The sequence below is a fragment of the Myripristis murdjan genome, chromosome 4 (assembly GCF_902150065.1).
Source record: "Myripristis murdjan chromosome 4, fMyrMur1.1, whole genome shotgun sequence".
NCBI lineage: Eukaryota > Metazoa > Chordata > Actinopteri > Holocentriformes > Holocentridae > Myripristis > Myripristis murdjan.
The window spans coordinates 23315893-23343573 of NC_043983.1; the positions used below are offsets into that span (position 1 = coordinate 23315893).

Consider the following 27681-nt stretch of genomic DNA (forward strand, 5'->3'; position numbering starts at 1 on the left):
TGAATAACAGTGAGGACTTGTTGCAGACACGGATATGAAACAAAGCAATAGCATAAAAACACTGTGGTCAAGTAACAACTACCAGATAACATACTGACAAACAAAACCTCTTTCTTTTCATTTAAAATATTCCTTTTCATGGGCAAAGATATCTGGAAAATCATTTCTTTTTTTTTTCTTTTTTTTTTACAAAGTGGATTTTTTTTTTTTTTTTTTTTTTTTGTTATTCATAAACAAACAAGTAATGCCTGTTCACATACAGGCTTGAAAAACCAGGCTAACCTTTGGGGCCACTCAAGCAACAAGACTACAAGTGGAACTCAAATGAACAGAGTACTGCGACCAGTCCTGCAGCCATTATAAAATGTAGTAGCACCAAAATATTACATCAGAGGGAGAGTTTATGACAGAGAGAGAGAGAGAATGGAGAGGGGCGGGAGAGAGAGACAGAGAGAGAAGACCAGAGGGAGAGAGATGCAGATTATCGGTTCGCCCTAACAGAGGAGGATTAAAAAACATTCCTTCTCTTTCTCTTTCTCTGTGTCTCTCTCTCTCTCTCCGTGTGTCAGCAGCAGCCCTCCCTCCTGAGGAATGTGTAACTCAGCTGAAGCTGTTTTGGCCCAGCGCAGCCTTGGTTCTGGGCTTGGAGAGACATCTGGGCTGGGCTGGATTTAGGGCCGTTATGGGACGGGGTGTAGTGTCCCAGATGGGCCTTACAACAACCTCTGCTGGAAGCAGTGTAAGGGGCTGCTGGTTCGAGGCTCAGTGGGAGGGTTTTGGGGGGGTCGGTGTGGGTGTGGGACCCGAGCGGGGAGGCTGTGAGTTTCTGGGTCACCAGGTCAGTGTCCCTGGCAGGTCTTGCAGCACATCTGTCTGAAGTAAGGTCGGCTGCAGAACTTGAACCTGAGCACCAGGGGGCAGTAGGCCACAGTGTTCACATCTTTACACTCTGCAGGGAACACAAACAGGAGAATGGAGATTATTAAAGGAGAACACCTGTTTCATTTAGAGTTACAGCCCCCTCAGTGCCGTCTGTGTGTACTTTATAAATCCCCCAATTTCTCTGCGATGCATTTGTGTTTGTTGACATTTACTAGGTTTTTGTTGTTTCTAAAAAAAAACATACCCGACATGGTTTCAAACTTTGCCGGAAATGAACTGCTGTCACAGCTAATAAACACATCCTAAAAGAGATCAGCATGTGTGAAAATGTAATTTAATTTAATCAGCATCGCTATTGTTTTTTATATGCTGAAGAAAATCTTTAATAGTCTCTTTGTTTGTTTTGTATATTATGGTGCATTTTCATTCTGCTTGTTTTGTTTTCTTTTATTTTTCTTTACTTGCTTTTGTTTACCTCTAGTTGAATGAAATGTGTCTGAAGGACAGCTGATAGATGACGCATTTGGCCTCGGACAGATCTCAAAAAGTGAACTTTGATCTCTAACCTTCAGGGTTGTCTGTACTGACGGGCAGACTGAGGTCACATTTGCTCTTGCACTGCTGCATGGCCGCTGGCCGCTGATGTTCCAGACACTCATTGGACGGCTGGCCGGTGTGCGTCAGACACTGCACAGATCGCATCTCCTGTCCCAGACCACAGCGGGCAGAGCACTGAGGCGCAACACACAACACACAAAGCAAGAATTATGATCGGTGATTTCATAAGACATTCAAACACAAGAGATTTCTGATAAACAATCATTAGTAAGGTGGATATGATGAAGACAAATAACAGAGCAGCTGGAACAGTTTAATAAATTTCATAAAATGTCATCCCTTTACTGTGTTGAAACCTTTAAACTCAGGACAAGACAACACTTGCGTCAGATCGTGATACTGTGATATCCAAAATCCCAGACGTTATCTAATCTCATGTCATGATATTGATATAATATCAGTGTATTGCCCAGCCCCACAAGAGGGGAAGCGGGATGCTCAGGAAACAGACAAAACATCCTGAGTTGTTTATTATTTAAAGGAATAGGAGTAGAAACACATTACAAAAAAAAATAGTACAAATGTTCAGTTCTAGCTCGCAGGAAGTCTGTTAGGGTCAATTTATGGCTCTGCGTCAAAATGCCTCCATTGCTATGCCCAAGCTGACATGCGCCTCCAAAAAAATGTCGCTGCACATACGGTGACAGACGATGGCAAGGTCTGTGGCTGTTTCGCTAAACCGCTTTGTGCTGCGTCTATGTTTTGTGAGCTGATTTCCACAGAGAGTCAAGACAACATGATGCCAGTTGTCGTCTCTCTTCAACCAACTGGAAACTGAGAAAATTTGTAAATATGTGCTGATGCTGCCAATTCAACCCCAAATTATTCAAAATGCAAGATGTCACTAAATTCATGATGAGAAATGCCCCCAAAACATCACTTTGGTCAGTGCCAGTGTGTCTGACAGTGAACTCTCTGTTTTAGAGAACGTAAAAAATGTTGCTTTCATGTTTAACGGTGCTTCATTTGCGCAAAATTAATAAAACCATGACGCCGCTGCCCTGTTTCAGTGACTTTGTGCCTGGTGGCGAGACTTGGACTCAGAGCTATAGTCTTACCTCTCCCCAGGGACCTGTCACCCACTGAGGGGGCGGGCAGCGCTGCAGGTTACAGCGCACCCTAGAGGTGGGCCGGCCATGCTTGGGGCACTCAGACTCTGGCAGCGTGTCACCGCTCTCCCCGCTCTTACACAGGATCACACGGTGCCTGTAGCCCGGGCCACAGCTGGGGGTGCACTGGAGGTACAGAGGGAGGGAGAGGAGAGCAGGAGGTGAGGAAGGGGGGAGAAAGGGAAGCATCGGGGGAGATCACAGGGTGAGCGAGGAGGGTATCAGGGGTCAAACTGTCACGAATATACAACATGAAAATTTCACGATCCGCTCAGCAGATGGCAGCAGTTATTTAGGGAAAAAAATAGTAGAGTGCGTGCTTAGTTCCAGTAAGTCAGCTGGACATGATTCCTGTCCTCCTTTTGCCATCTCTAGATTACACAAGCAAGATGTCCGAGAAAAACTGCACTCTGTTTTGCTCGGCGACACTGATACATTTCAGTTCATTTTGACTTGTGAGAGCAAAGTTCAGGACAAAGTGGGACGCAGTCATGAGCTTATCAGTGTGCTGTAGTTGAGGAATTTGTACATAAGGAAAAGTCAACAAGAAAGCAGTCCTCCTTACAGAAGCACAGCCACACTGAAAAACAAACACGGCGATGAAACTGAACACCCCTGAAACTCCCGTGGACCTCTTACACTTTGGTCAGGATTAAAAATAGGTCAGGGCCTGTTTCTGTGAGATTCCCACATGACAAGAGTAATAATATGTTTTCATGATTTCCGCCCTCCTAAAAATGTTCTCTGTGATGTATTTGTCTGCACCGTGCTTCAATCGTGTCTTTTATGGTTAAGGTGCCCTTCATTTCTCCGAGCAGATGTTTGTGTAAGTAAAGTTCAAGAGGAAAAGAAAACTACGGCTCCGTCTGAGAGGAACTGTTCAGAAACTTAGAAGTCTAGTTTGTGTCGAGCCTGCGTTGACTGAGAAGCAGGATTTTCAGCACCGAGGTTTGTGGTGAATTCTGCTTCCTGGCATTTGGGGACAAACAGCCCGCAGGGGACTTTGCAAGAATAACGGCGCAAATGTGTAGGACAGATGCGTGATGGCTGGAAGACATCCCGTACCTCTGACCAGTCCAGGGCCAGCCATTCGGGGGGGCAGGTGTGGTTGCTGCAGGGCTCAGTGAGGGGAGGTCGCGGGGGGCTACAGGCCGAGTCGTCTTGGATCTTCTCCTCTGTGGCCGAGATCCTCCTTTTGCATAAAACCTCCCGTGTGCGCAGGCCGCCATTGCAGCTGCGGCTGCACTCCGACCACTCGCCTGTCCACCAGCTGGGGGCAGAGAGGAGCTGGGTGGTTAGTTCACCTCCCCTCTGCTTTTGTCTTCACATGCATCTCACAATATGCAGAGATATGGAAACACCAGAGAGGGAGATTAAACTGTAAGGATAGAGACTAGTGGATTTAAGTAGAGACTATGTGGATTTAAACACACGCAAATACAGAGACACATGCACATGCACATGCCAATGTTATTACAATGAACAGAGAGTAAGAATACAACTGGTGAAAAAAAAATACGGCTAAACCAGAAAAAAAAGGTAATGTAAAGAAAATGTAAGGGAAATATAAAACGTCATGATGATTGAAGAACATACATGCAAGCAGGGAAACATCGAGACAAACACATGTGAGACATAAAGCTGCTCACGTTGGGGAGCACGGCTCAGAATTGCAGGCTCTTCTCTTCTCTTTGGGTTTGCTCTTCTTGTCGCAGAAGTGGTTGTAGACGACTGAATGGTCTGCCTGCTTCTTACACACCACCTGCTGGATCTGCACACCTGGGAGAGGCCAAAAAAGAAGAAGAAAAAAAACCGTATGCACATCAAATATATCTTTTTAAAAGCTTTTCAGTCTGCTTTTTGCTTTTCTGCATTGTTGCATATTACTTAGTAGGAAATGACAGGAAAGATAACAAAGAGAGAGAACAGTATCTAAGACAATGTCATAAGAGATGCCTAAAATCGACATACTCCTTTCAAACAGACATGACTGATAGACGATCGAAACTGCTTGTCCAACTCTAATGATAAGGAATACTCTAACGTTTTGGGAAAAATACCCTTTTTCTGACTCACTCAGACTGAGACAAGGTGTTCAATACCATTTTCACCTCTGTACGTCCAGTGGTTCAGTTCCTATGTGTAGCGTTTTGAGTTAGCTTAGCATAAAGACTTGATTTCCATGGGAGTCATTAGCCTAGCTCTATCAAAGTGAAAAAAGAAATCGGATCACTGAAGACAGACGGAGGGATAAATTTCTCAAGTGTGAAGGAGACAGCAGTTCGTCTCCTTAGTCTAAATATTGTTTTGGTAACACTTCATGTCAAGTAGTGTGAAAAACCACATTATATGGACATTGTGAGTTCATAATTCTTATTACAATCAGCATGATATAATAAACACAATGAGTTAATTTGCATAAAAAGCATCATTGTAAGCTTCAATTTCAGAGTTTACCCTTTTTTTCTGTGCAGTCCACTCTCACTGCGCTAGCACTAGCAGGCCCGTGCTCTAGTCAAAGTTTTGTTTATGCCAGGAGAGTGAATATGCGTTTCAGTGGGGCAAATGAGTTCTTATCTGGCACAAGAAGCTTTGGATCATTAACTCAGAAAGCACAGAGAGGAAGAGGGAGCGTGGCTTTGTGCGATATCTTCAAAGCCTCTTAACTGCCCGAACGCCTGTGGCTTCAACACGGCCTCCAACCTCAGGGCGAGAACATTCCAGTCCCATGGCTTCCTAGGGTTGGTGTTACTCTACAAGGAGCCACACGGGGATTTAGGCTGTGTTTTTAGGAGTCGCTCTATGTGTGTGTTACTTTATCTGTCTGCGTTTGTATGTATGTGTGTGTGAGACAGAGAGAGAGAGAGGAGTGGACTGCGTGGAACTATCATTGGATTTGTATGTATGTGTGTGTGTGTGTGTGTGTGTGTGTGTGTGTACCTCCAGCACAGAGAGATGAGCAGCGGGACCAAGAGGTGTAGTGCCAGGCAAAGCCGCTCAGAGGATCCCTGTTGACTGGTGGGTTGAAACGATAGTGGATCCCTGGGTTTTCCTCCCTGACCAGGACCTAACGCACACACACACACACACACACACACACACACACACATATACACAATCACATGTCACATATGCTCAGTTTTCAGCCTTTAATTTAATTTTTGTCACCCAGCTCCCAAAGACCAAATGTTCCTGCCTATATGAATCCACCAAACAAACAAATGCACATTGTCCACGCTGCTCGATAAAAGCAAACACACAGTTTAAGGCTCAATTCCAATGCAACACAAAAATGATGATTTGAGACATGAAAACATGAAAACTGATCATTACTGCATTTTGGAAGACATTTCCTGATTATGAAAAAAAAAAAAAAAAAAAAAAAAAAAAACGGTACAGCCATGCTGGAATGCTAAGATCATGATTTAAACCTCATTTTAACCTTAGTCTTGTGCATCGCATCAGTTGTTACCATGACAATGAGGGTCATGTTTGTGGGCCCCAGAGCCTCGAGGGTTTCGGGTCCATCTGTGGGCCGTCGGTAGTGGAAGGTGGTCCCGGCCACGTCGAACCTGCGGGGTGTGTCGATGGTCAGCTTCCCATTGATAAAGAACTGGTCACCTTTACTCTTCAGCACTGGGACACAAGAGAGAGAAGGAAAGACATGAAAACAAGCAAAGGAACAAGTGAGTGCACTGATTTCACTGAGCTCATTTCTGTGTCCCCCATAAGAACTGAAATGAGAGCAAAGGATACACAGAAGGCCAAATGGTGCAGCATGCTTATTGATGACAACTTTTACACATTAACACGCACTGAAACTGATTATTGTGAGTGCGGACAATGTCTTTACTTCCAAGGATGACATTAAAAAAATCCTACCAGTTAATTTCTATAAAGATATCCAGACCCATCATGGGTTGCGGTTAGGGTTGAATGAGCTTATTTCTGTAAATGTTATAGAGCACCAAACTATTTTGTAGTCCTTACATCAGTCAACCCTCAATTTTGCATAGTGCAGTTTTAAATAAATAACAAAACATCAACAATAAATGAATGACTGAATGAATGAATAAGAAAAATACATTCATCAAAAAAGAATACAACACCTTAGAAAATACTGCACCAGTTAATCGGGGTAACAATGATTTCTTGATACTTTCTTGACACTCTGTGGGGTCGTAACCGAACCAATACCATAGGAACTCGCGGTTACTATTGTCATTATTAAAGATTTGTACCAACAATGAAAGTGAATATGATCCTACCCAGGTAGTTGAGGGAGACATTGAGCTCTTGAATGTGGATGAACACGGATCCTTTTGGGATTCTGACCACCTCCTCATAACCTGAGACACACAAACACACACCGAGTCAAAAAAAAGGGAGGCAAGGTGAAGGAGGTTTATTCACTGGGGAGCAGGGGAGTGATGCTTAAGTAGTGTTTAGCTCTGTGGGACGCCAATGGAATAAGCAGAGGCTTCAGATTCCAGCTGCATTCCTGGGCAGCGAGCCTCAGCTGCTCTGCTCCGCTCTTTGCTAGAGAGCGAGAACCACGACAGCAGCCAGCTTCTCCACCTCCTCATCTCCTCTTTCCCTATATCTCTTACGGTCCTTCTGTCCCTTCCTTTTTCTGCTCACATCTCATCTAACCTCCACCTTGTCTCTCTCTCTCTCTCTTTCTCTCTCTCTCTCTCTCGCTCTCTCTCTCTCTCTCTCCCTCCTTCACTCAGTTCTGGTCTACTGCCTGGCCAGCCAGCCAGCCACTGCAGCCCTGTAAATAACTACAGCCTCACTAGGAGGAAGAAGGGAAAAAAGGAGGAATAAAATAATTCCTTCCAGTGCTGTGACCACAGAGGAAAGGAGAGGCTTGGCCCCTGACCTCTTCATGCAGCTCTGAGAGGCTGGAGTGACCCAGCTCTGGGCCTGAGGTTTGTAGATGTGGAGAAAGACAAAGGGGAGGGGGGTGGAAGAAAACACAGGGACAGAGTCTGAGGTTTCTGGCCACCTGGCGTGGCCTCAGAGATGGTGGGGGGAGAGTGAAAGAGAGAGACGGTGAGGTTCCTCTGTTAACAATCAGGGACCTGTGTGGTAAACAGAGAGCCAGAGAGCTATAAACCCCCAGCCAGTGACACTTCAGTAACCCTGACCGCCTGCCAGAGCCACAGACCGGACAGATGGAGAGAGACTTAAAATGACACCACCGTGTCTAAGCTGTGAGCACAGAGCAAGAATTAGAATAATTTATGCTAACAGTGTCATTTGGAAACCTTATCTTCCACTTTTCAGGAATCAAGGGAACCCTGGTAGACTTTCCAATAAGCATCCAGCCTGTTTTTCTGATTTTACAGTGCAGTTTCAATGGCTTGGCCTCGTCTCAGGGTCGTAAAACACTTTCTGCATGGTAAGGGCAATGTTATCAGTCAATTATAGTAACAGAATGTCAAAACTGGAGATAAAAGGTTTCTTCAGGATGATTTATGTCAGTATGGTTCTGAGTTGCTCTGCGCTACACAAGCTGTTATTCACTTTGCCTCGCTGCCCTGTCCATGCCAAGAGACAGACCATATTTAAATCACTGGGGCAGAGAGGAGAGAAGAGTTGGCTAGAGGTTGAGTTCAGAGAAATAGAAGCCATGCTGTAGACATGACTGAGCGATTCTGCCAGTCATAGATTTGCTTGTGCCCAGGATACCCCTTGTGTCTCGGCCATGGAGCTCGAAGCCACGGTTAGAGATGGAAGCTGGGTTGGAGACGGGGCCTGGGCTGAGGACTTGGTGCAGGTTGGAGTTGAGACTTTGGACCTAGGATTTGAGAGTAAATCTGTAGTGGGATTTGAGTGGTTGGAACCAAGGATGTGGTGGAAGGTAAACATACCTCAACTCAGTTCACACACCTTTTTATTTGCAGAGTTGAGCTTGCCCAACTTCTTTGCCTGATATGTAACATAATGAAAGAACTTCTTACTGTATATAATATTAAGCTATTGCAGGTTATAGAAGATGAAGTCTCTTTACAGCATAAGACGCGTAAATGAATGCATTCGAGATGAGAGCCTCTTGCTTCCATAATTTGATGTATTTCCCGTTGACACAGGATGTCAGAGCAGGACATAGAGCAGAGAGCCATCATTGAAAAGCCTGAAGCAATGGGAAATCAGTTTGGGAGAAAAAGGCAGTTTGATTTGACAGGAGGGGCACAACTGTTCAAAAATGTGATGGTTTTATTGGCTGAAATTTTTGTTCACACCAAAAGGTTCAGCATGAAGTCACCATTAAAGATACACTATTATCCAGAAACTAGTAGTAATGGCATTTTGATCATGAGAAATACAGCCTCCAGCCAAAAAACCCAAAATATAGTAAATTCTTTGGTATTTGTTGTTGAATAAGGGTCAAAAAGTCCTTTTTCATTTCATTGTGACTTTAAAATATATAACTGATTTTGGTTTATACTGGTGATGACTGGTGGTAACAATTTTCCCCTCTTTTTTATTTACCACGACGTTACTACAAAGCCAACAAGGTCTGAGTTAAGAGACTTAATACTTGAGAGATTTTCAAACCAGCGATACTGTTGCTGGACATTTTGGGGGTAGCCTGGACTTGGACCGGAGCTGAGTCCCAACTCGCCTGGTCACTGTGGTCCAAAGCATGGCCGCCTGCCCTGCCTGCCTGCTCAGGGTGTGTCCACTCTTTGGATTCTTGGAAGGGGGTGAGTGGTGTTGACAGTTGGGTGAGAGACTCTGGAGCTGGTGTTGTGGGGGGAATGTGGCCCAGAATAGATCCGGCAGCAGCCGAACCTCAAGCCACACTGGTTGGACCTCACCTAAATCTGTCTGCCACGTGTCCCTGGGCGGCTGGCAGATACAGAGCAAACCATATATCTATATCTATATATCTATATATGCACATGCTCTCTCCTGCTAATTTTCTTTCTCTCTAACACACACACACACTTACGCCCGTACACACACCGCCTATACATGCATCCCTGCCGTAAGCCAGACCTCATCCTCTAATTCTGACTTTGGTGTCTTGAGAAGCCATTAGGCTAAGAGCAGAGCGGAAGAGAGTATCAGGTACCTGCATGATGTTAGACTAGTAACAGTTCAGCCTATAATGACAGACTGATGAACTTCCAAGGCCTTCCATTAGGACGCTACAGGACTGAACAGGAATCTCATGAAGTTCTAAAATAGAGATTAAAGCCTGTCCCTTGTCATCATGGAAAAGCCAGCTTGATGCAAACACAATGATGGATAAGTTGCCGTGTTGCTGAGTGCAATGCCACGTTTAAATCTGGGCTGTGTCAGCTGTCAACTGTTATGTCTATACACATTATTTATCTCTAAGCAATCATCACAAACACTATGGAAATACCATCAGAGATACAACAGGTACTGAAATAACATATTTTTCTGCGGCTACGTTGAGTTTTTTGCTGGCTTGGTGGAATAAATAACTGTAACAGTATGCTGCTGTAAACAGAGTTTGCATGTGAACAGACAATTATACAATACATTCTGAATGTCTGGGGTATCCTAACTCACACTGCAAGGCAGCTTTCCAAGGCGCATAGAGAATCCAAAATGTCAGAATCCAAATGCACAAGATACATGTGCGTATTGTTGGGACAGCACAATTACGTTGCATAACTTTTCAAGGTAAATGCCTTGTGTTAACCTAATCTGAGTCTCAGAAGGCCAAAGACTGTTCCAGTGCTAAAGTGAAAAAAAATAAATAAATAAACCGTGTTCTCCCCGCCAATGAGATGAGGTCAGACCAAAATTCCTCATTTACATATCACCTTCATGTAAAGAAACCACTGGGACTCAATCTAAGATAAGCTTTCTTTTACGCGGTCCCACATCTATTAACCACTTTATTTTGCACCTGGTGGAATAAGAGCACGGCCTACAGTGCTAGAAAGAGTTGAGCAGATGACAGGAGGGAGTAGGAGTGCTCCAGTGTGTCTGTACCTCCTTCAGGCAGTGAGTCGTTGAAGACTCCCTCGATGGCCTCACAGCTGCTCCCGTCACCCCCGCAGATCCGGCAGCGGTCCTCGCGCACGTCCGAGCCGAGGATGCGATCGCAGCCCACGTGCTGAGGGGAGGGAGAGACGACAGAGTTGGGGTCACTTGGGGTCAGGGGTGAGAGGGCAGAGTCACAAAGGTGAGAGGTGCCAAAGGTGAGGCTGAGGGATTGTCTTTAACGTCTTCCAGACGCCCTTCTCCAAAACAAAGAAACATTAGACGGCAAGTCCAGATGTGTTTTCTTCTCCTCTTCAGACGTAATAATCATTCCATTTGAGCAATGCTATGTTCACATTTGTGTACTGAATGTTGACATAAGCAGGGAGCAAAACTGTGGAAAAGTGTACTGAATGAATTGCTAGTGCTCTCAGTCTCATTTGTTCATGTAGCAGCTTATTGCCTGAAGGGCAATGAGTTTTCAATTCACTGTTATCTTTTACCTTGGCTGAGTTACTTCATAATTCAAAACTGGATCCAGTATTAAGTGCAGTGATTCAGGTAATCACCGACCACCATCTGGCAAGCCTCATAATCTCAGCAGTGTTATGTTTCAATAGTTTCAAATGAGACCAACCAGCAGGAAGCCCCTTATAGCTACACAGAGTTTCTGAGAGTTTGGTGGGAACGATAGCACAATACAAAATGCAAAACTTGCTGTTTGTGGTACTGAAATTTCAGTTTTATGAGATGAGGTGAGGCAGGAGAAGGCCACTTTAAAGCTAAATGACTTTCTGTAACAATGCAAAAGTAAGTAAAAATTGCACCATGTACAACTGAAGGGGGTCAACTGAAGTGAGGACCCTTGGCACGCCATGTGACACAAAAATACAGAGAAAGCATTTAATTTGATGGACATGTCTATATGGTTCTCATTGTTAGACTCACTGTTTTCAAAAAGGTACAATACATTTTAAAATACTCTTTTTCAATAATGAATTCAGTTTATAATTAAATGATATTCAAGACTTTTCTGCTTATTCAGCTAGAGTGCAGACAAAAGTGAGACGTGACGCAGCGATTCAGATTTCTCCTGATCTGTCATCCCCTTCTTCTCCTACATCTCCATTTCATGTCTGCAGTGAAATCATTAGGAGAGCATATCCTTCAACTGCACTCACCTGGCCCATTCATTTCATGAAAGAACAGGTGTTCTTAATGTTTTGTACACTCCCTATTTTGACCAGCAGATCTGTGAAGAAGGCGCTCTGGCAGCCATGCCTTGCCTGTACAGCAGCATGTTGCTAACATGTGTTCAAATGGACCATCTGTTCCCAAGCCCTTTCTCTTCCCCCCCACTCCTCCCCCTGTCTACTTCTGTGTCTTCCTCTTCATCCGTCGTGAAACCATACCTGGACCCTGGAACCAAAGCCACCACAAGGCTGCAAACAATAATTATTATAGATTTCTCCTAAATGTGCTTGAATTTTTATGTGTACTATAAATACAAAAGAGGTGATATGGTGAAGCCGTCGATGCCGGGACAAAAGAAGTAAAACAAAGTGATGGGGTGAGAGGCGCTGACTGCATTGCAAAACAGAAAATTCACGAGCAAGAGGAGAGAGCAAGGAGAGAGAGAGGAAAGGGGGACAAAGTGTGAGAATGCAAGGAATTGAGAGAAGAGGAGAGCCAGAGAGAGACACAGAGAGAGAGTTAGACGGCAGTGAGTGTGTATGAGCCAGGCCACAGTGCAGACAGACTAACAGCTGAGCTGCAGGGTCACTGAGTTCCTACAGAGCAGAACAGAGCAAGGCCGAGCACAGTGAAGGGAAAGCGAGAGGAGAAAGCAGGAGAATGAGGAGGAGGAGGAGGAGGAGGAGAAGGGGGTGAGTAAGAAGGGATGTTGATAACCAAAAAATCCTTGTATCCTTGTATGAGCCCAGCCTCCCCCCCCTCTGTGTACCAAAGCCCTGAGACACTCCAAACAAAACAAGAGTGTGAGCGATGAGGGGCAGGGAGGAGGGAAGGGGGTTGTTGCTTAATTGAAAAATGAAATCTTGCTACACAAAACTGCAAGCAACCACAAAACAACAGTTTGGATGTTTTGCAGTTTGGGGAATTTCAAGTCTTTTTTTTTTTTTTTATCCTCACTTGTTTTACTCCCTCTCTAAAGCTTATTCCTCAGAGTGGAGCAACATCCAAAGTCAACAAGAGAGAGGAACTATCAACATATTATGTATCAACAGCAGCTTTATAAACTATGCCCTATTACCATCCGGTTTTACTATCTCCCTCCTTCGACATATGGGTCAAGTGGTTGTCAAAATGGGCTCGGGGGACCTCTGGGAGCTCCAGGTGTTCCTCCACTGCGGCAAAAGGAATAACAGTCAGATCTCGCTGCGTTTTCAGTGAAGAACCAGGGGTAGAAGGATATGAGTGTACGCTGATCAGTGGAGGGGAGGCTAAAGCCGCGGCCAAAACTGAGATGATTTACAGTTCAACAGCTGATCGTAATGATTGCCCGTGCAGCACACTGTGTGTAAGTTAGACAGTGGCGGGTTTCCAGAGTCTAGGGAGCAAATATAAACAATTTTATCTCCCAGGAAGCCCAGTGTTCTGGTGATCATCCACTCAAGGTCTTCTTTAGCTTACACCATCTGAGGGCTGTACTATGAAGCGAGATTAAGGGATTAGCAAGCTATGTTGAGTCTAAAGCCAGAGTTTGCCATGTCACGAAGGCGGCTCTCTTTAGATTCGGCTTCATCACCATTGCTAACATCGGCTGCAAACATAACCTGCTCCTGGCAAAGTAACGCTGAGAGTTTCAGCTTAAAATCAACTTTTTTTCCCCTGTTTGCTTCACGTAACACGTCTGCTAACCCTTTAAATTTTACACTGAATATCATCTACAAAATATAAGAAAAACAAGCCATAGCAACTACACTTTGAATGATATTTTTATGCTTCGTCCTTATTTGCTGCCAAAAACTACAGTGATTTACATGTATCCTTCCTTATGGGATAGTGTGAGTCCTAAATGCAATTCCTGAGCGTAATGTTTCATTAACAGAAATAAACTGGAAGATAACTTAGGAACTTACACGATCCGCAATCTTCTGCCAACATTCCTCTCTGGCCTTATTTGCGGCCACAGTATTGCTTTTTGCAGTAATAACTTTTTGTACTCCTCATAACTCACCATAATGACTATTTTTTTCCTCCTGACAGACATAGCTGGCATGCGATTGGTCCATTTTGTGCAGAGGAGGAGCCAAAAGATGCACCAAACACCTCTTTTAATGTGAACGCACACAGATCTCTGAGAAGAAAGCCAGTTGATAACCGCTGTTTGTCATACCAGTTTCCTCTACCTGGGCTCTGCTGGGTGCATACAAACACACACACACACACACGTAAAAACACACATCTCACCTTACACTCTCCATTTACACACACATCCAGAGAGTCATCTCGGCAAGGCGTGCCATCCACCACCGCTGGAGCGCGCTCTGTGTAGAAGTTGTATCCTTCTGCCAGGCAGTTGAGAGAGCAGGACTTCACCCCACCTGCACAAACACACACACACACACACAAACACATGCATACAATCACACACAGACACACACACACACACAAACACAGAGCAGGACATTCAGCATCAATAAACCAAATCTGGTACTACAATAACACGTGCAATAGCTGTGAGATTTGATTGTCACATACACACAAACTGACAAACAAGTATGCAAGCATGACATGCAGATGCAACAACACACATCCCAGTGCACACCCATGCATACACACACATGGACATGCTTTATTTTTATTTTTTATTTATTCATTTTTTTTTTTTTTTTATCAAAAGAGTCACAGATTTCTCAGATTTTCACATACCAGATGGCACACACAAGGTTTCCCGCAACAGACTTCTTTCATTCTATTCTTTAGAGCTGAGAGGAATGCCTCTGGATTTTATGCAACACTCACTTTTCTTCTGTGCTGACTTAGCACAACTGAAACTGCACAATTTAAATCCAGCCAGGGAAAACAAATGTCTCTGATCGGATACTTCTGACAAACTCCAGTGACAACACATCGCATGTAACAGGCATTAGATGAGGAATGAGAGTGTGTGCATGCAACCATATGCACGGGATGACTGACAGTGACTGTTCTGATTTCCAAACTCTGTAAAACAAAAGTATATGGGCTTCGGTTCAATAACATCAAGTCTTCTGAGTTTGCACAAGCTTTTTGCCCACTGCCTGCCAATGTAAAAAAAAAAAAAAAAAAAAGAAGATCTTTGGATCAAGACGCCTGTGAGTCATCCTGCCAGGAGCGGAAATTTTACTATCCCGCTAGTTTGTGGTTAGTATTCAGTCTGGGCAAACTTCCCAAAACAGGTCAAATTTGAATGTGGGCTAATGAAGAAGACATTAAAATGTCAGGCAGACCTCCTGCAGGGCTCGTGCCCAAAGCTCACATCTCTACATCATGCCATCGGTTTCTCTAGCAGCTGTGACGGTCATGTTGGGTGTTTTATTTGGCCGTTATGTCTTTTTGAGCACTGACACCAGACTAAATACTGAAGGACCAGTGACACAATACAGATAGGCTGCTCTGAGTGCTTATTTATGTTCCTTTTCTTTATTGTTAATATGAGCATCCGAACAAGGTATTCTGATCGATTCTGTTTTGGATTGTAATTTTTTTTGCACAGTACAGCCGAGGATTTCAACCTCGTTTGTTACTTGGAATGTGCACATCCATAAATGTACTGTAGGTCAGGACAACGCATGTTGTGATACTGTTCGATGAGGCGTGTGTTAAAAAGTAACATATGTCGTATCAGCACGTGTGGCTGGTTGCACATCTTTCACACATGTTGAGCGGAATGTAACACATCTTTTTAAAGAGAGAGAGGCAGAGGAGCGGAGGAGAGTCTGCTGGGGAGCAGGGAATGTTTTGGAGCGCTGACAGCCAGAGGACAAGCAGCTGAATGTGATTATGTTCCTACTTTCCTCGAGCACACACACACACACACACACACACACACACACACACACACACACGCACACACACATGCACACACACCAACAAACACAAAAACTCATCTATGTTCACACAAACGGCATGTAACAGTGTGAGATCCTGCGGGGTGCAGCTTGGCATTCACCCTACTGGGGTTTTGGTTTATTATAATACCCATCAATGCAAAAAAACAAAACAAACAAACAAAAAACACCTAAAATATTCATCATGCAGGCTGACTGAATCAGTGGTTTTCCATCTTTTTAACATGTGAATGTTTCATTTTAAATTCATTTTTTCAACATTTTCATTTCATTGCTAGAGGAGGCAATCAGAAAAATCTGAGAAAAGCTGAAGTTTGAGAAGTTATGTTTCCATTTCAATAACAGAGCTAATAGGAATATGTCTTGGTGTGCCCCCGAACATGACAACAACGATGGCACAAAATCATAATATAAATGGTAAGACGATAACACAACTGTGATAAACTACGGGAGCAGTATGTACTGAAGTGCATACAGTGGAAAAAAGTCAGTGCATATTGAAGAATCTAATGGCTTGGAGAGAGGGACTGTGCTTTTAATGCTCCTGTATCTCCTACCAGACGGGAGGAAACTGAGCAGGTAATGTGTTGGCTGGGGGGGTCAGTGATGATATTTCTGGCCTTCCTGATGATTCTGGTCGAATAACAGAGAACAGAGTGATGCAATAAGAAAGTTGACAACATGATAATTCTCTATTGTAGAAATGTGTTTTTACTAACCCAGACACTATCTCACAACCTCCCAAAATTATCTTGTGACGGGAGGTCCTGACTGGCTGTGAATCATGTTCTACATAATGAAAGTTCCTTATTTTGATAGTATCACACTGCTCTTGGACAAATATCACTCAGGCAAAGTGAAAAACATTGAAATCATCATCCCTGCTGTGTTATGTGTGGTAATCCAACTCAGGTCCCCTGTGACGACACCGTCCTGCGCCACGCTTCATCCAAAAAACGCATGCACCAGAGTGCACACAGTCAATTTGACATAATTGCAGCTGCTTTGGCAGCGTCCGATGGCTGCGTGGGAGGTCATGGTGACGTAAGCACACCTATGTTGAGGACTGGCTGAACCAGGAGGAACTGAAACCATTGCTCAATTCCGGTGGGGTGTGTTTTTTTTTAATTTTGTAGGAGGATTTGGACAGTTGAATTTTCCGACAATGACATTTCAAGTATTTCAAGTGGAGTTTTCAGGTGCATGAGAGCGCAGGAGTGAAAAAGGTTTTGTACAAAGTGTTCAAATCTCTGTGTGAAGAGCTTTGAAAGGCAGAAAAGAGAGAGACACAAGACATGAGACATGAAACTCATAAAGAGAGATAAGAGGAAGTTTTTGTTCATGGCGGACAGAGTACAATAAATTGCTGCTCAAGTAGAAGTTCTTTTACTTTGCCAATATTTTTCTTAAGTGGAAGCAGAAGTTCTGCCGTAAAAATCTACGACAGTAAAAGTAAAAAGCACCTCATTTAAAATGTACTCAGAGCAAAAGGTACTTTTTCAAAATAGTAACTTTGAAAGCCGTGATCTTTTCCAATGCGGTTATGAAACAATGACAGTACACAGTTCAAACTACAGTCTTTTAAAGGTGCACTGCGCAAAAAAATTGCAGAGGGTTGACTGAAGTGAGGACCCTGTAGACTCAACTGACAAATGTGGAGGAAGCACATAATGGTGGTTGAGTCTCTTTTTGCCAGTTGAGTCTAAATGGTCCTCGCTTCCATCGGCCATCTGCTGTTTTTCATTGTGCACCTTTTTATAGGACATTCTCATCTTTGCTGACTGAACATTTTATTGTGAAAGGTCCCACAATATGTCACTGATAATTTGTTCTCTGTAATGAATATGATTAAAATATAGTGAGGTGCAATAATCAAGCAAAAAATGTACTTACGTAAAAGCAAAATTACTGACTTTAAAAAAGTACAAGTACACAAAAAGCTACTCAATTACAGTCACATGAGTAAATGTAATTAGTTACTTCCACCTCTGTTCACGGGTGTGTTTATAGGTGTATCTGCATGCTACTGCTCAGACCAACACTTAACTATTCATAGGACTCACACACACACACACACACACAAACACACAGACCTTTAACCCACCAGCTCGTGAGTGTCTCACTATGTCTCTGGTTCCATGTCTGAACTATGGCCAATCTCTGGTCATATGATAGCAGACAGAGGAGAGCGCTAACGGTCCCCTAATTCCTCCTTGGCCGGAGACTCTTACAGTTTCACACGTTCATACATGTTGAGCCTTATTGGCTCCGCTGGTGTAGCGCTTAGTGAGGAGGCGACGAACTGTAACTGGGAAAACACACTGGGGCTGAACAACATGGTGTAAAAAGAAAAAAAAAAAAACATCATATTGCAATTATTTTGATGGATTATGTGATTGTGGTCTGATTTGTGGTTTTAGTGGGAATTATTTTTCAGCGGAATTTTCATTTTCACTGAAAAAACTATTGAAAAGATGCAATGATGCAATTTTTTGCTTGGGTCTGCACCAAGCAAACATCTTTTTTTTACATCTGGAGAATTTGATTTGTAAGTCAGGGCAGCAGCACAACACCTCATTTATATGGTATTTTGTCACATTTTACCCTTATTATTAAAAAAAATGCAGCTGCTGCAATTTGGGTGTTACACTTGGCCATACTGTGATTTCTATAATATTTCGATTAACAGTTCAACCCTAAAACACACAGACACACACGCACACACACACACACACACACACACACACACACACACACACACACACACACGCTGCTGCTACAGGTGTTTCCCAGCCAAGTGTCCGATATATCCTTCATTCATCTGTGTAGCCGGCCAGTGGCTCCACTGTTTGAGTGGCTGCTGAAATCACTCTGGGCTGTGTTTGTTTGTGCTGGCAGTGGAAAAGCAGGTACAGTATGTACTGGGAGAGAGAGAGAGAGAGAGAGAGAGAGAGAGAGAGAGAGAGAGTGTATGTACTGGCAGGGCTAGCAGACGATAAAGTGGTCAGACCATGGAAAACTACAATTCCCATGGTGCCGTGCTTTGGCAGGGCAGTCTTTTGCAAAGAAAGGGACTTGCAGCAGTGTGTGTGTGTTTGTGTGTGTGTGTTGATTGTAAGTAGTGGCGTGTGTTGTATAGAGTGTGAAGGCTGAATGCGAGGGCTGTTGGACTGAGCACAGCAATGTGGACCGGCTCATTCCAAAAAAAAAAAAAAAAAAAAAAAAAGACTGCTAAAACGACAGACCTTTTTTTAATGAACTGTCCTTGGCTGTCTGAGAGCAGAGAGAAAGGCTGTCTGTTCTCAGCTGTCTGAGTGCAGAAAGAGAGAGAGAGGGAGAGCAGGGGAGAATTTGCATAATGGTGAACTAAAAAAAGTGAGAGAAAGAAAGAAAGAGGTGCAGAGAGACAGAGATAGAGACATCCAGAGCAGCGAGGACAAAGCGAGAGAGCGAGGGGAAGCAGCAGGGAAAGCTGTCTTCCTTGAGTGAGGAGGAGAAAGTGAAAGGAAGAAAGCAAAACTGAGTTTGAGGAGAGGGAGAGGGCTGGAGAGGACAGGGAGGGGGCTGGGCGGTGTGATCTGGCCTTAACGCAGGGCAGAGTCTATGGCACGGCTCCTATTTTAACAGCTGCAAGGGATTTCCATTGTAAAATCAGCTGACTTGATGAAAGGAGCACTTGTTGCCTGAAGTTGGAATTGGCCAACCGGCCATCTCTGTAAGCCATTATGTTATTGGAGGGCTAGATTAAAGGCAGTTATGTCGTCGAAACTATTTATCTTTCACGTCCAGTGTAGTGCTCATCAGGAGCAAGGAATTCTTGCAAGGCATTGTGGGATGCATGGCACTTTAGAGCCAGCATCTGTGGGCCAGACAGGACAGAGTCTGCAGCTTTCATTGCCTTTCTCCTCCCCGTCGCCTCTCACTCTGCTCCTGCTCTCGTCTACCATGAACTCTGCCTCTCTCTGTTCACCTTCAATATCCTCTCCTTAGTTCCTGTTTTTAATCATCTACTTTAGGTGGCATCCTACCGCTCACCTTTCTTCTTTTTTCTCAAGGATATTATTAGAAATGAGCATAACTGCACGGACAACAAGTACAATTAGTAAAATCATCCACTGGAAGACTGTTGTGACTCTTGTTTTACACTTTCTGGCTTTTAAGACCCCAAGAAATGGGCTCTTACTGTCTTGATTTGATGTATTTCCTGTTGAAACAGGATGTCTGGGTAGGACACTGTGCAGGGGAGGATTATTCACAAGTGTAACCCAATAGGACAGACCAAACCATATCAGTTTGGGAGAGAAGCACAATTTTACTGTAGTTATTGGTAGATATTTTAATTTACACCCACTAGTGCAGGATGATGCCACTATTTAAGATCCTCTGTTTTACAGGAAGTAGAAGTCATGTGAGGCTATTTCATGGGTACTTTAAGGCCCCATGGCCAAAACGTGCTTTTTTGATGTAATTAATTTTTTTTTTTTTTTTTTTTGCATTTTAACACATTCACCCCAGAAACACTGATTTTCCCTTCAATGTCCTAGTTAGAAAAAACATTTTATTTCCATATGTACACCGAAGTCATGTATATTCTGTATCAGCTGGTCGCTTTGTTACATCTCTTATACTGAGTGAAATATTCAAACCTAAAATGCCACTGTTTTACGGCTGCACCAATGCAGCAAACAGAAAATATCTAGATGTCTTGTGCATCATTTTATTCATACTTCCCTTTGATCCCACAGGGCATATTTGGTATCTTCGGGAACCTCTGGATCTCCAGTAGAATAGCCAATAAAGTTCTGTGGGTTTGGACTAAGCTTGGCTGCGCAGCAATGAAAATCCCACCCATGGGAGTGGCACAGTTGAAGAGGTTAAATAAGAGCTGCCTTGGTCTTGACTTCATGTTTTTTATTTGTTTTTTTTTTTTTTGGATTCTTAATAGACCATCTTTGAATCCACACTTTTTAACTTTCCATGTGTTGTGCCGCTGCAGCAGCTTTCTCTCTCAGTAAAGTTAAAGGTGCTGCATGTGTGGTGATGAGGATGTTAACGGGAGGCTGAGGCAGAAATCACCATGGAGCAAACAAATACACATGCACACACACACAGCGTAGTGACGTCTGCAGTGATGTAAAAGCACGCAGTCTGTTGCTGGGTGCACTGTCTCACACACACACAAACACACACACACACACACACACCCCACACAGAGCAGATTTACTTACTCACCCCCTCTGTACGGCTTCCAGGTGTAAAATTTTCCCCGGAAAGGAACGCTGTCGAAGTCGGAGCACTGAATCTCCCGGAAATCCTGTGAGCCTGCAGGGCACTCCTGCATCACACACACACACACACACACACATATACAGGGGCACAGAGCCCCATGCAGAGACCACACACAGTCACACACATTAAAAACAAACAAACAAACAAATGAGATCAAATGATATTTTTGAGTGTGATGGCGATGACAATTCTGATGAAGATGACAACGGCGATGATGATGTAAAGCGCCTGAACTCACATCGATATTGCAGGATCTGAAGCGCTTTCTCTCCCCGAGACAATACTTTCCACCAATGGTTGGCCTGCCACCAAACAGACAGAGAATGAGGCCAGTCAGTCACATCTGAGTACAATTTAACAAGATCTAACCTCCATCACATCACCACACAGCGCTGGCTTCTGCTCGCTGCCTCGTCTGCCTTCATCAGCCTGTTTTCAATCTCGCCGTCTGTCTTTTTATTGCCTTATTGTCTATCATGGGCCATCACTACAACACCTCTGTAAAAAAAGCAGCTGAAGAGGAAGCCGGCCAGCCACTGTCAAAATGGCTGCCACTGCTGAAGTTTCAGCAAAATTAAACTGAATGAAGCCAAAGCAAATGTGCAAACGTGGGAAAAGATCCAGGAGAACATGGCTGGCACCGGGACTCGGGTCATTTCGTTCATAACTCAATCGATTCAAAATGAGAATACTGACAACATCGAAGGCTGAGTCTGCAGTTCATTGGGTATAAGCAAATTATTTCACACGGGATAAGAAATTATACAGACAAACTTTAGTTTGAGGTTTTTTTACAATGTAGGGATTAAGAAAGCCAATTTCCTGCACTGGCCAATCGGGGAATGGGATAAAAGCAATTCTATTCAGACCTTTCCATCGTTCAGTGCTCCTCTATTTCCATAACATGCGTATCTCAGTGACTGCTGCTGAGTGTTGTAAACTGCTGAAATGATTATCTCCTCAAGGCGTCTGTTTGGTGCAAAATCAACATTTTTTTTAGCAGATATTGTGAAGCCTGTCACAATTTTGCACAGCGGAGGAGCTAATAGGAGAAGCACGGTCTAATGTTATGCTGACCACAGGGCCCTGTGATTTCCATGATGCAGGAAATAGGGATGGATTCATGAAATTTGATCATGAAAATGGAATCAACTGTAAAACACAGAGTACTCTTATCATATATCACGCACGAATATCGTAATCGTGACACTTGAATTTCCCTCGGGAATAGCAAAGTATTTCTTAACTTATTTTATATCACAGAATTTGCCAAAATGTGAGTATAGTTTATAAAAATCTGGGTTTTTTCCCTAACATCATGAGCATTTTCACAGTTCATAAGCTGAATGAACAGAAAAACACTATCCTGAGAGCCTGTAACATGTTTTGGTGTGAATTACGGGTACGCTGCTGCAGCTTCTGTCCTATGACCGCTGCCTGTGTGATTCACTGAGGGTGGGGCCCGGCCCCTCTCCCATACACACACACACACACACACACACACACACACACACACACAGGCAACACACTAGCAAGAAGAGCTCATCACGTCCGCAAACTCAGCAGTGCGCCACATCGGCAATTATAAAACTATTGGAGCACTGATTAGACACTTTCTGATGACAAAAAGTGCTTAAACGATAAAACACAGAATTCAGAAAAAATAAACAGAAAACACAGAATTTGTGAAAAAATAAAATGGAATCTGGAGAATATTAAGATGTGACACAGCGGGACTCACAGGTTCAACTTTGTTCACATTTTTTTTTTTTAGTAATTTCTGCTTTCAGGCCACAGCACAATGTGTCTGCACGGTTTCAACTTGTAGCCAAAGCAAACAAGTATAATCGACATTTTATTCTGCAAACAGAGAAATGTCTCCATTGATGTTCTGTGGTCTGACCTAATGCCTAAACTTAACCATCGGGTATGATGAGCCAGTCACAACACCTCTGCCAGGAATTAACATGGGGAAAAAACACACTCGCACGTCAGAGTTACCCACAGAAGTGTGACACAGGCTGAGCTCAAAAGGGCCACAATGGGAATAAAATGTCAATACCACTAAACTGAGGGTGAGACGGTTTACCTTGGGCTGTCACAGTGTCTGACAGAGGAGGAGACTCCGCCTCCACACGTACGGCTGCACTCCTCCCAGGGCGACCACAGACCCCAGCCGCCGTCCACACCCTCAGGACGCGTCCCGTACGCCACACACACCCTCTTGTAACACCACTGCAGCACAAACACACATAGAAGTGGGCAGATACTCATACACACATGAAACACAAACAAACGTCATTACAGTGGTAGTGAAAGCAGCATCTATCAAGTTTTATCTCCACAACAAAGGAATAAAACAACTGAAATTCATAGATACTTTTAGTAAATACATAACACAGACCAGTACTAAGAAAAAAATACGACAGCACCTTCATATTTACACACATTTTGGCATCAGGGACTTCTACTAAAAGAAAACCTCACCCTGAGATCCTCTCATACTGTCATCTGTCATCAACCTGAGATATTGGATGCGTTCTGGGATTCTGCGATGAAATGTTGCCAATTATTTTTCAGTGTTCCTTCGAGGCACCTCTTTTAAATATTTATCAGTTAATGCTTTTCCTGTATTTCCCAGAATGTCTTTCAGCAACCTGCACAGAGCAGGCGTGAAGTTGGTGCATTCTGCTCTCGGCTATATTTGTAGATGGAGAAAGCGACAGTCCAGGCCATGACAGAGAGAGTATTATCAATTGAGAAGTGTGGGGGAAGAAATTGTTGAAAGTCACTAAAATGGAGAATCTAGAAATCCTCAAGATTTTTTTTTTTTCCTGTCATCAAACTCCATTGTTGCTGTTCTGGAAATATCTCAGCATTATGTCACATCGTCCACAGGAATAAGAAATAAGAAAAATGCACCACCAAAACGACTAAATGAGCTCAGAAATGCTACAGTTAACGGTGACGGGGGCCGTAGCTGATGTTTTCTGTGAAATTTTCCTCCACTGACGGCTCATCCCAGTATCTTACCCCTTTCTCTATGGTGTTGGTCTGGCAGATGGTTCCCTCCGCGGCGGGAATGCTGCTGGTGATGCAACGGTTACTCTTGCTCATGCACCACAGTTCACTGCAGACTTCCTGTGTGTGAGTGAGAGGGGAGTACACAAATGGGAGGGAGAGAGAGAAAGAGGGGAACAGAGCAAAAAGCTGTCAGAGTGTTTCTATATAAACTCATTATAGAGACACCGGTCCATGGTGGATGCACTGACCCATGGAGCAGAAGGCAGACGGATTCTTGTTCACCTCCTTCTCCGCTCCCTTTGGTGCTACAGCAATGGCTTTCACATATGGGGCTAAATTTTATTGTATACATATGCTCTGACCACATAGTATCAATAATAATGAGTCTATAAAGCACTGTGTCGTTCCAGATGTCCCTTCACTCTGCAGTTGGCCCCATAAAGTTGACCATCCAATAAAATAGATGCTATTCAGTAAAGGTAGCGCCAACTAGAATGAGGGGACCAGAGTGAAAGAAATCCAGAGTCAGCAGCGAGACGAATACCTATAATTCAAAATTAAGTCAGCAAAAAGAGAGAGAGTTTAACTCATATTGGTAAAGCTATCAGGTCACGTTGGTTCCATCTGAATGGACAGCTGACGATACGTCAGAGGAGGGAGCGAGGGCAGACGTAAATATAGAAGTGGAAGATGAACGCTGCAGACAGAAAAATGAAAAGAAAAAAAAAACAGAAATGAAAGAGCTGTCGGGGTATGTTAATATAAGCTAATTAAAGAGATACAGTGGGTCATGATAAATCACCTGACCCATGGAAATAGATGGCAAGAAGAGCGGGATGACAGAGAGAAAGAGACAAAAGAGAATGAAAATACCAGACAGATCAAACTATACTTTAGAGCGTAGAAGAATTTGAACAACATAAAGAGAACCGAACAACAAAAGGCAAACAGACAAGAAAAATTAGGCTTCCCAAGCTGAGCAGAAATTCACACATAAGGACGATATAGGATGAGAAGGAGAAAGATGAAGGAAAAGGGTCACGCCAAGTACTCACCCCATATTTGCACTGTCGTGATTTGACGCCGTACTGGAAGCGGCACTGTTCGTCTGCGTCGTAGGCCTGTCCTGGGGCTGTGGTGGGGTACACAAACTCCTGCTTGGGGGGGATGTTGTTCAAACAGGAGCCCATACCTGAACTGCGAGACAACACCAGGAAGGAAGAAAGAAACTGAGCTTAAACAATGACTCCTGAGTGATAACACGCTGGTTTGTCTGGAGATCAAGTGAGGCAGAGCATGGGAGACTAAAATGCATCCGCTCTTAAGACTACTTTTAGATTTCTAGGCAGTCTAAATAAAAATGGCTAAATGACTAACACTAAATATGAAACTTTGCGAGGATTAAATGGCATGAACTTGTTGAAAATGCGGGTGCCAACTGTCTAGATCCGTCCACAGCTTTTGGGAAATGTCCTTTCAGCTGAAAAAACACTCTACCAAGTTGGAAGCATACTATTCTTATGACCAGCAAGGATTTTATGTCAACACAGTGATCCGACCGAAGCTGCCAAACCTCCACATAGATAATTTGACGTGAATTATTTGTTATTTTTGCGGATATCTGATAAGCTGACTCACTCCAGGAAGTTGGTGATGTAATCGCGGCTGCAGGCAGACCAGACAAAAGGGTTGGTCTTCATGGTGATGTGGGCAGCCATCAGCTTGGCAGTCTCCTGGCTGCGGGAGCCACAGGCATTCCCAACACCGTCATGGTTCATCCCAAACCTAAAGCCCATGATGATACAGGGACAACATTTTGAGGCTGGATGTGGACGCCCAACAGTCGCGGTAACAGGGATGGGGATAGAGGAGCAAAATCAATGTGGAAAAGAGAGTGGGATTTAAGGAACAAACACGAATTAAAGAAAACTTTTGTCTACAGTTTTTTTTTCCCTTCAAAACTACTCATCTGCATTGTCACAATATTGCCTATATGCATGCACCATGACTGTAAAAACAGAGAGATAAAGAACAGAGCTAGACCATCATCATCATCATCATCATCATCACCACCATCACCACTCACAGGCTTAAAACTTAATACTATGAAAAGGCATTTTCTTACTGTAGATGCTACTCCCTCTCTTATTCCTTATATCAGGATGCACGAAAATAAGCTTTTATCCTTGTTTTAATTTGATTATTATTACTTGTTTTATCACTCTGATCTTCTTACACTCTTATCTTCTTACTATACTACTGTAGTATGATACAGTTTATTATTATTATCAATATCATTACTATTAAATCCTGGTCCTCGACACCAAAAGCCCTGCTGGTTTCATTTCTAGCTATCCAATCAATAACTAGTTTACCCCTGGGACACCAGGTGACACCATGTGATCACAATTAACTGCAACAAACTTGCTGGTAAGATAGAAACCCTGCCGTGCCACTGACCTGGAGTAAGGATGTGTAAAGATTTGTTATTTTATATGTATAAGAAATCATTCAGCCTCAACTTGATGTGGATATATGATTTCTATTAAAAAGGTAATTTATCAAGTTGGCCCATTTGGTGTCTGTCCCTGGCACTGACAACAGAAGGTAATAAAACTTTCAGCATTTGAAACAGGGCAGTGTTCTTAAATTTGTTCACCCACCAAATGAGTAACACCAACACATGAATCCACACACGCTTAAGCGTCCAGTCATGTTGTCTAGACAGCCCGGGGATTTAAGCACTCAGCAGCCTCGGCAGTTCAAAAGCTACCTGCTCTAACCATTAGGACGGCAGGACACCGATGGATCCGCCATCTGTCCAAATACAGATGCACACATCGCTAAATGGAACACTCAATTACCCCGAGAAAATGCGCCACTTCCCAAAAATATACCAACTCACTCTGGATTTCACAGAGGGGGAAAAAAAAAGTGAAATAAAATCAGAATCCTATTTCACTGAGATGGACCGGAGAAATGTGCATGTGATTTACAGCGTGCCTGACAGAAGAAAGGCATGCAGGCAGACAAATATGTTGGAGTGAGTAAGTGAGGCAGATCAGCTGGCAGCTCCATGCCAGGCCAGCACGTAAAACACAGGTGGGCCCTAAAAGATACACTCTACCTGCCCCACACGTAACTTGTTCCACTGGCATATAAATAGCGCATGGCTGAAAGAAAATATAAAGCTATTAACACATTCTCAATTGATGGAAATGAGTCATGGTACTGGAGATTACATAAACTCTCTCTGGAGATGTAGAGATGTAATCTGAGGACAATCTCCCTGTGGTTGGAGGGATCAGCTCTGACCAGACTTGGATAAACGATACTCTAAAAAACTAATGTAATACTTTATTGATCCCTGTGGAGACATTTTCTTTCTGCTTGAGGTCAGGCTCGGCAACAGAACAACAGCCGTGGAGCTGGTGGAGACTTTCACGTCTTGCTTAAGGACACTTCAGCAGGGCAGATGCCTGATGACAGGGGGGAGCTTGAACTGTTTCTAAACCATTAAATCTCGGTGTGTCCAAAGGCTGACATGCGTATGGTCTCTACTTGCGACATTGTGGAGTTAAATCCAGCTGTTAAGCTTTTGTAACACGTCGCCCCCATCATTCTCACCTTTTCTACCCTTGTAGATTGTTTAAAAGAATATAAATTCCAGGAAGAAGAGATAAGAAATCCTTTCAGCTGTCTCAAACCCTTAA

The 27681-nt window shown here is 43.5% G+C and overlaps 1 protein-coding gene across 1 annotated transcript in view; it reads right to left on the bottom strand.

The window, feature by feature from the left end:
- Positions 1–260: 260 nt before the first annotated feature.
- Positions 261–27681, bottom strand: part of adamts10 (ADAM metallopeptidase with thrombospondin type 1 motif, 10) — a 51468-nt gene continuing 24047 nt past the window's right edge. Inside the window, exons 11-26 of the mRNA XM_030049123.1 lie at positions 25607–25753; positions 25024–25165; positions 23978–24085; positions 23034–23179; positions 21183–21246; positions 20888–20990; positions 14013–14146; positions 10590–10713; positions 6878–6958; positions 6082–6245; positions 5550–5676; positions 4259–4388; positions 3675–3879; positions 2559–2735; positions 1449–1614; positions 261–949 (exon numbers count right to left, since the gene is read on the bottom strand). Coding sequence (XP_029904983.1) covers positions 840–949; positions 1449–1614; positions 2559–2735; positions 3675–3879; positions 4259–4388; positions 5550–5676; positions 6082–6245; positions 6878–6958; positions 10590–10713; positions 14013–14146; positions 20888–20990; positions 21183–21246; positions 23034–23179; positions 23978–24085; positions 25024–25165; positions 25607–25753 — 2128 coding nt within the window. The 3' untranslated portion in view covers positions 261–839. The remainder of the gene's footprint in view (positions 950–1448; positions 1615–2558; positions 2736–3674; positions 3880–4258; positions 4389–5549; positions 5677–6081; positions 6246–6877; positions 6959–10589; positions 10714–14012; positions 14147–20887; positions 20991–21182; positions 21247–23033; positions 23180–23977; positions 24086–25023; positions 25166–25606; positions 25754–27681) is intronic.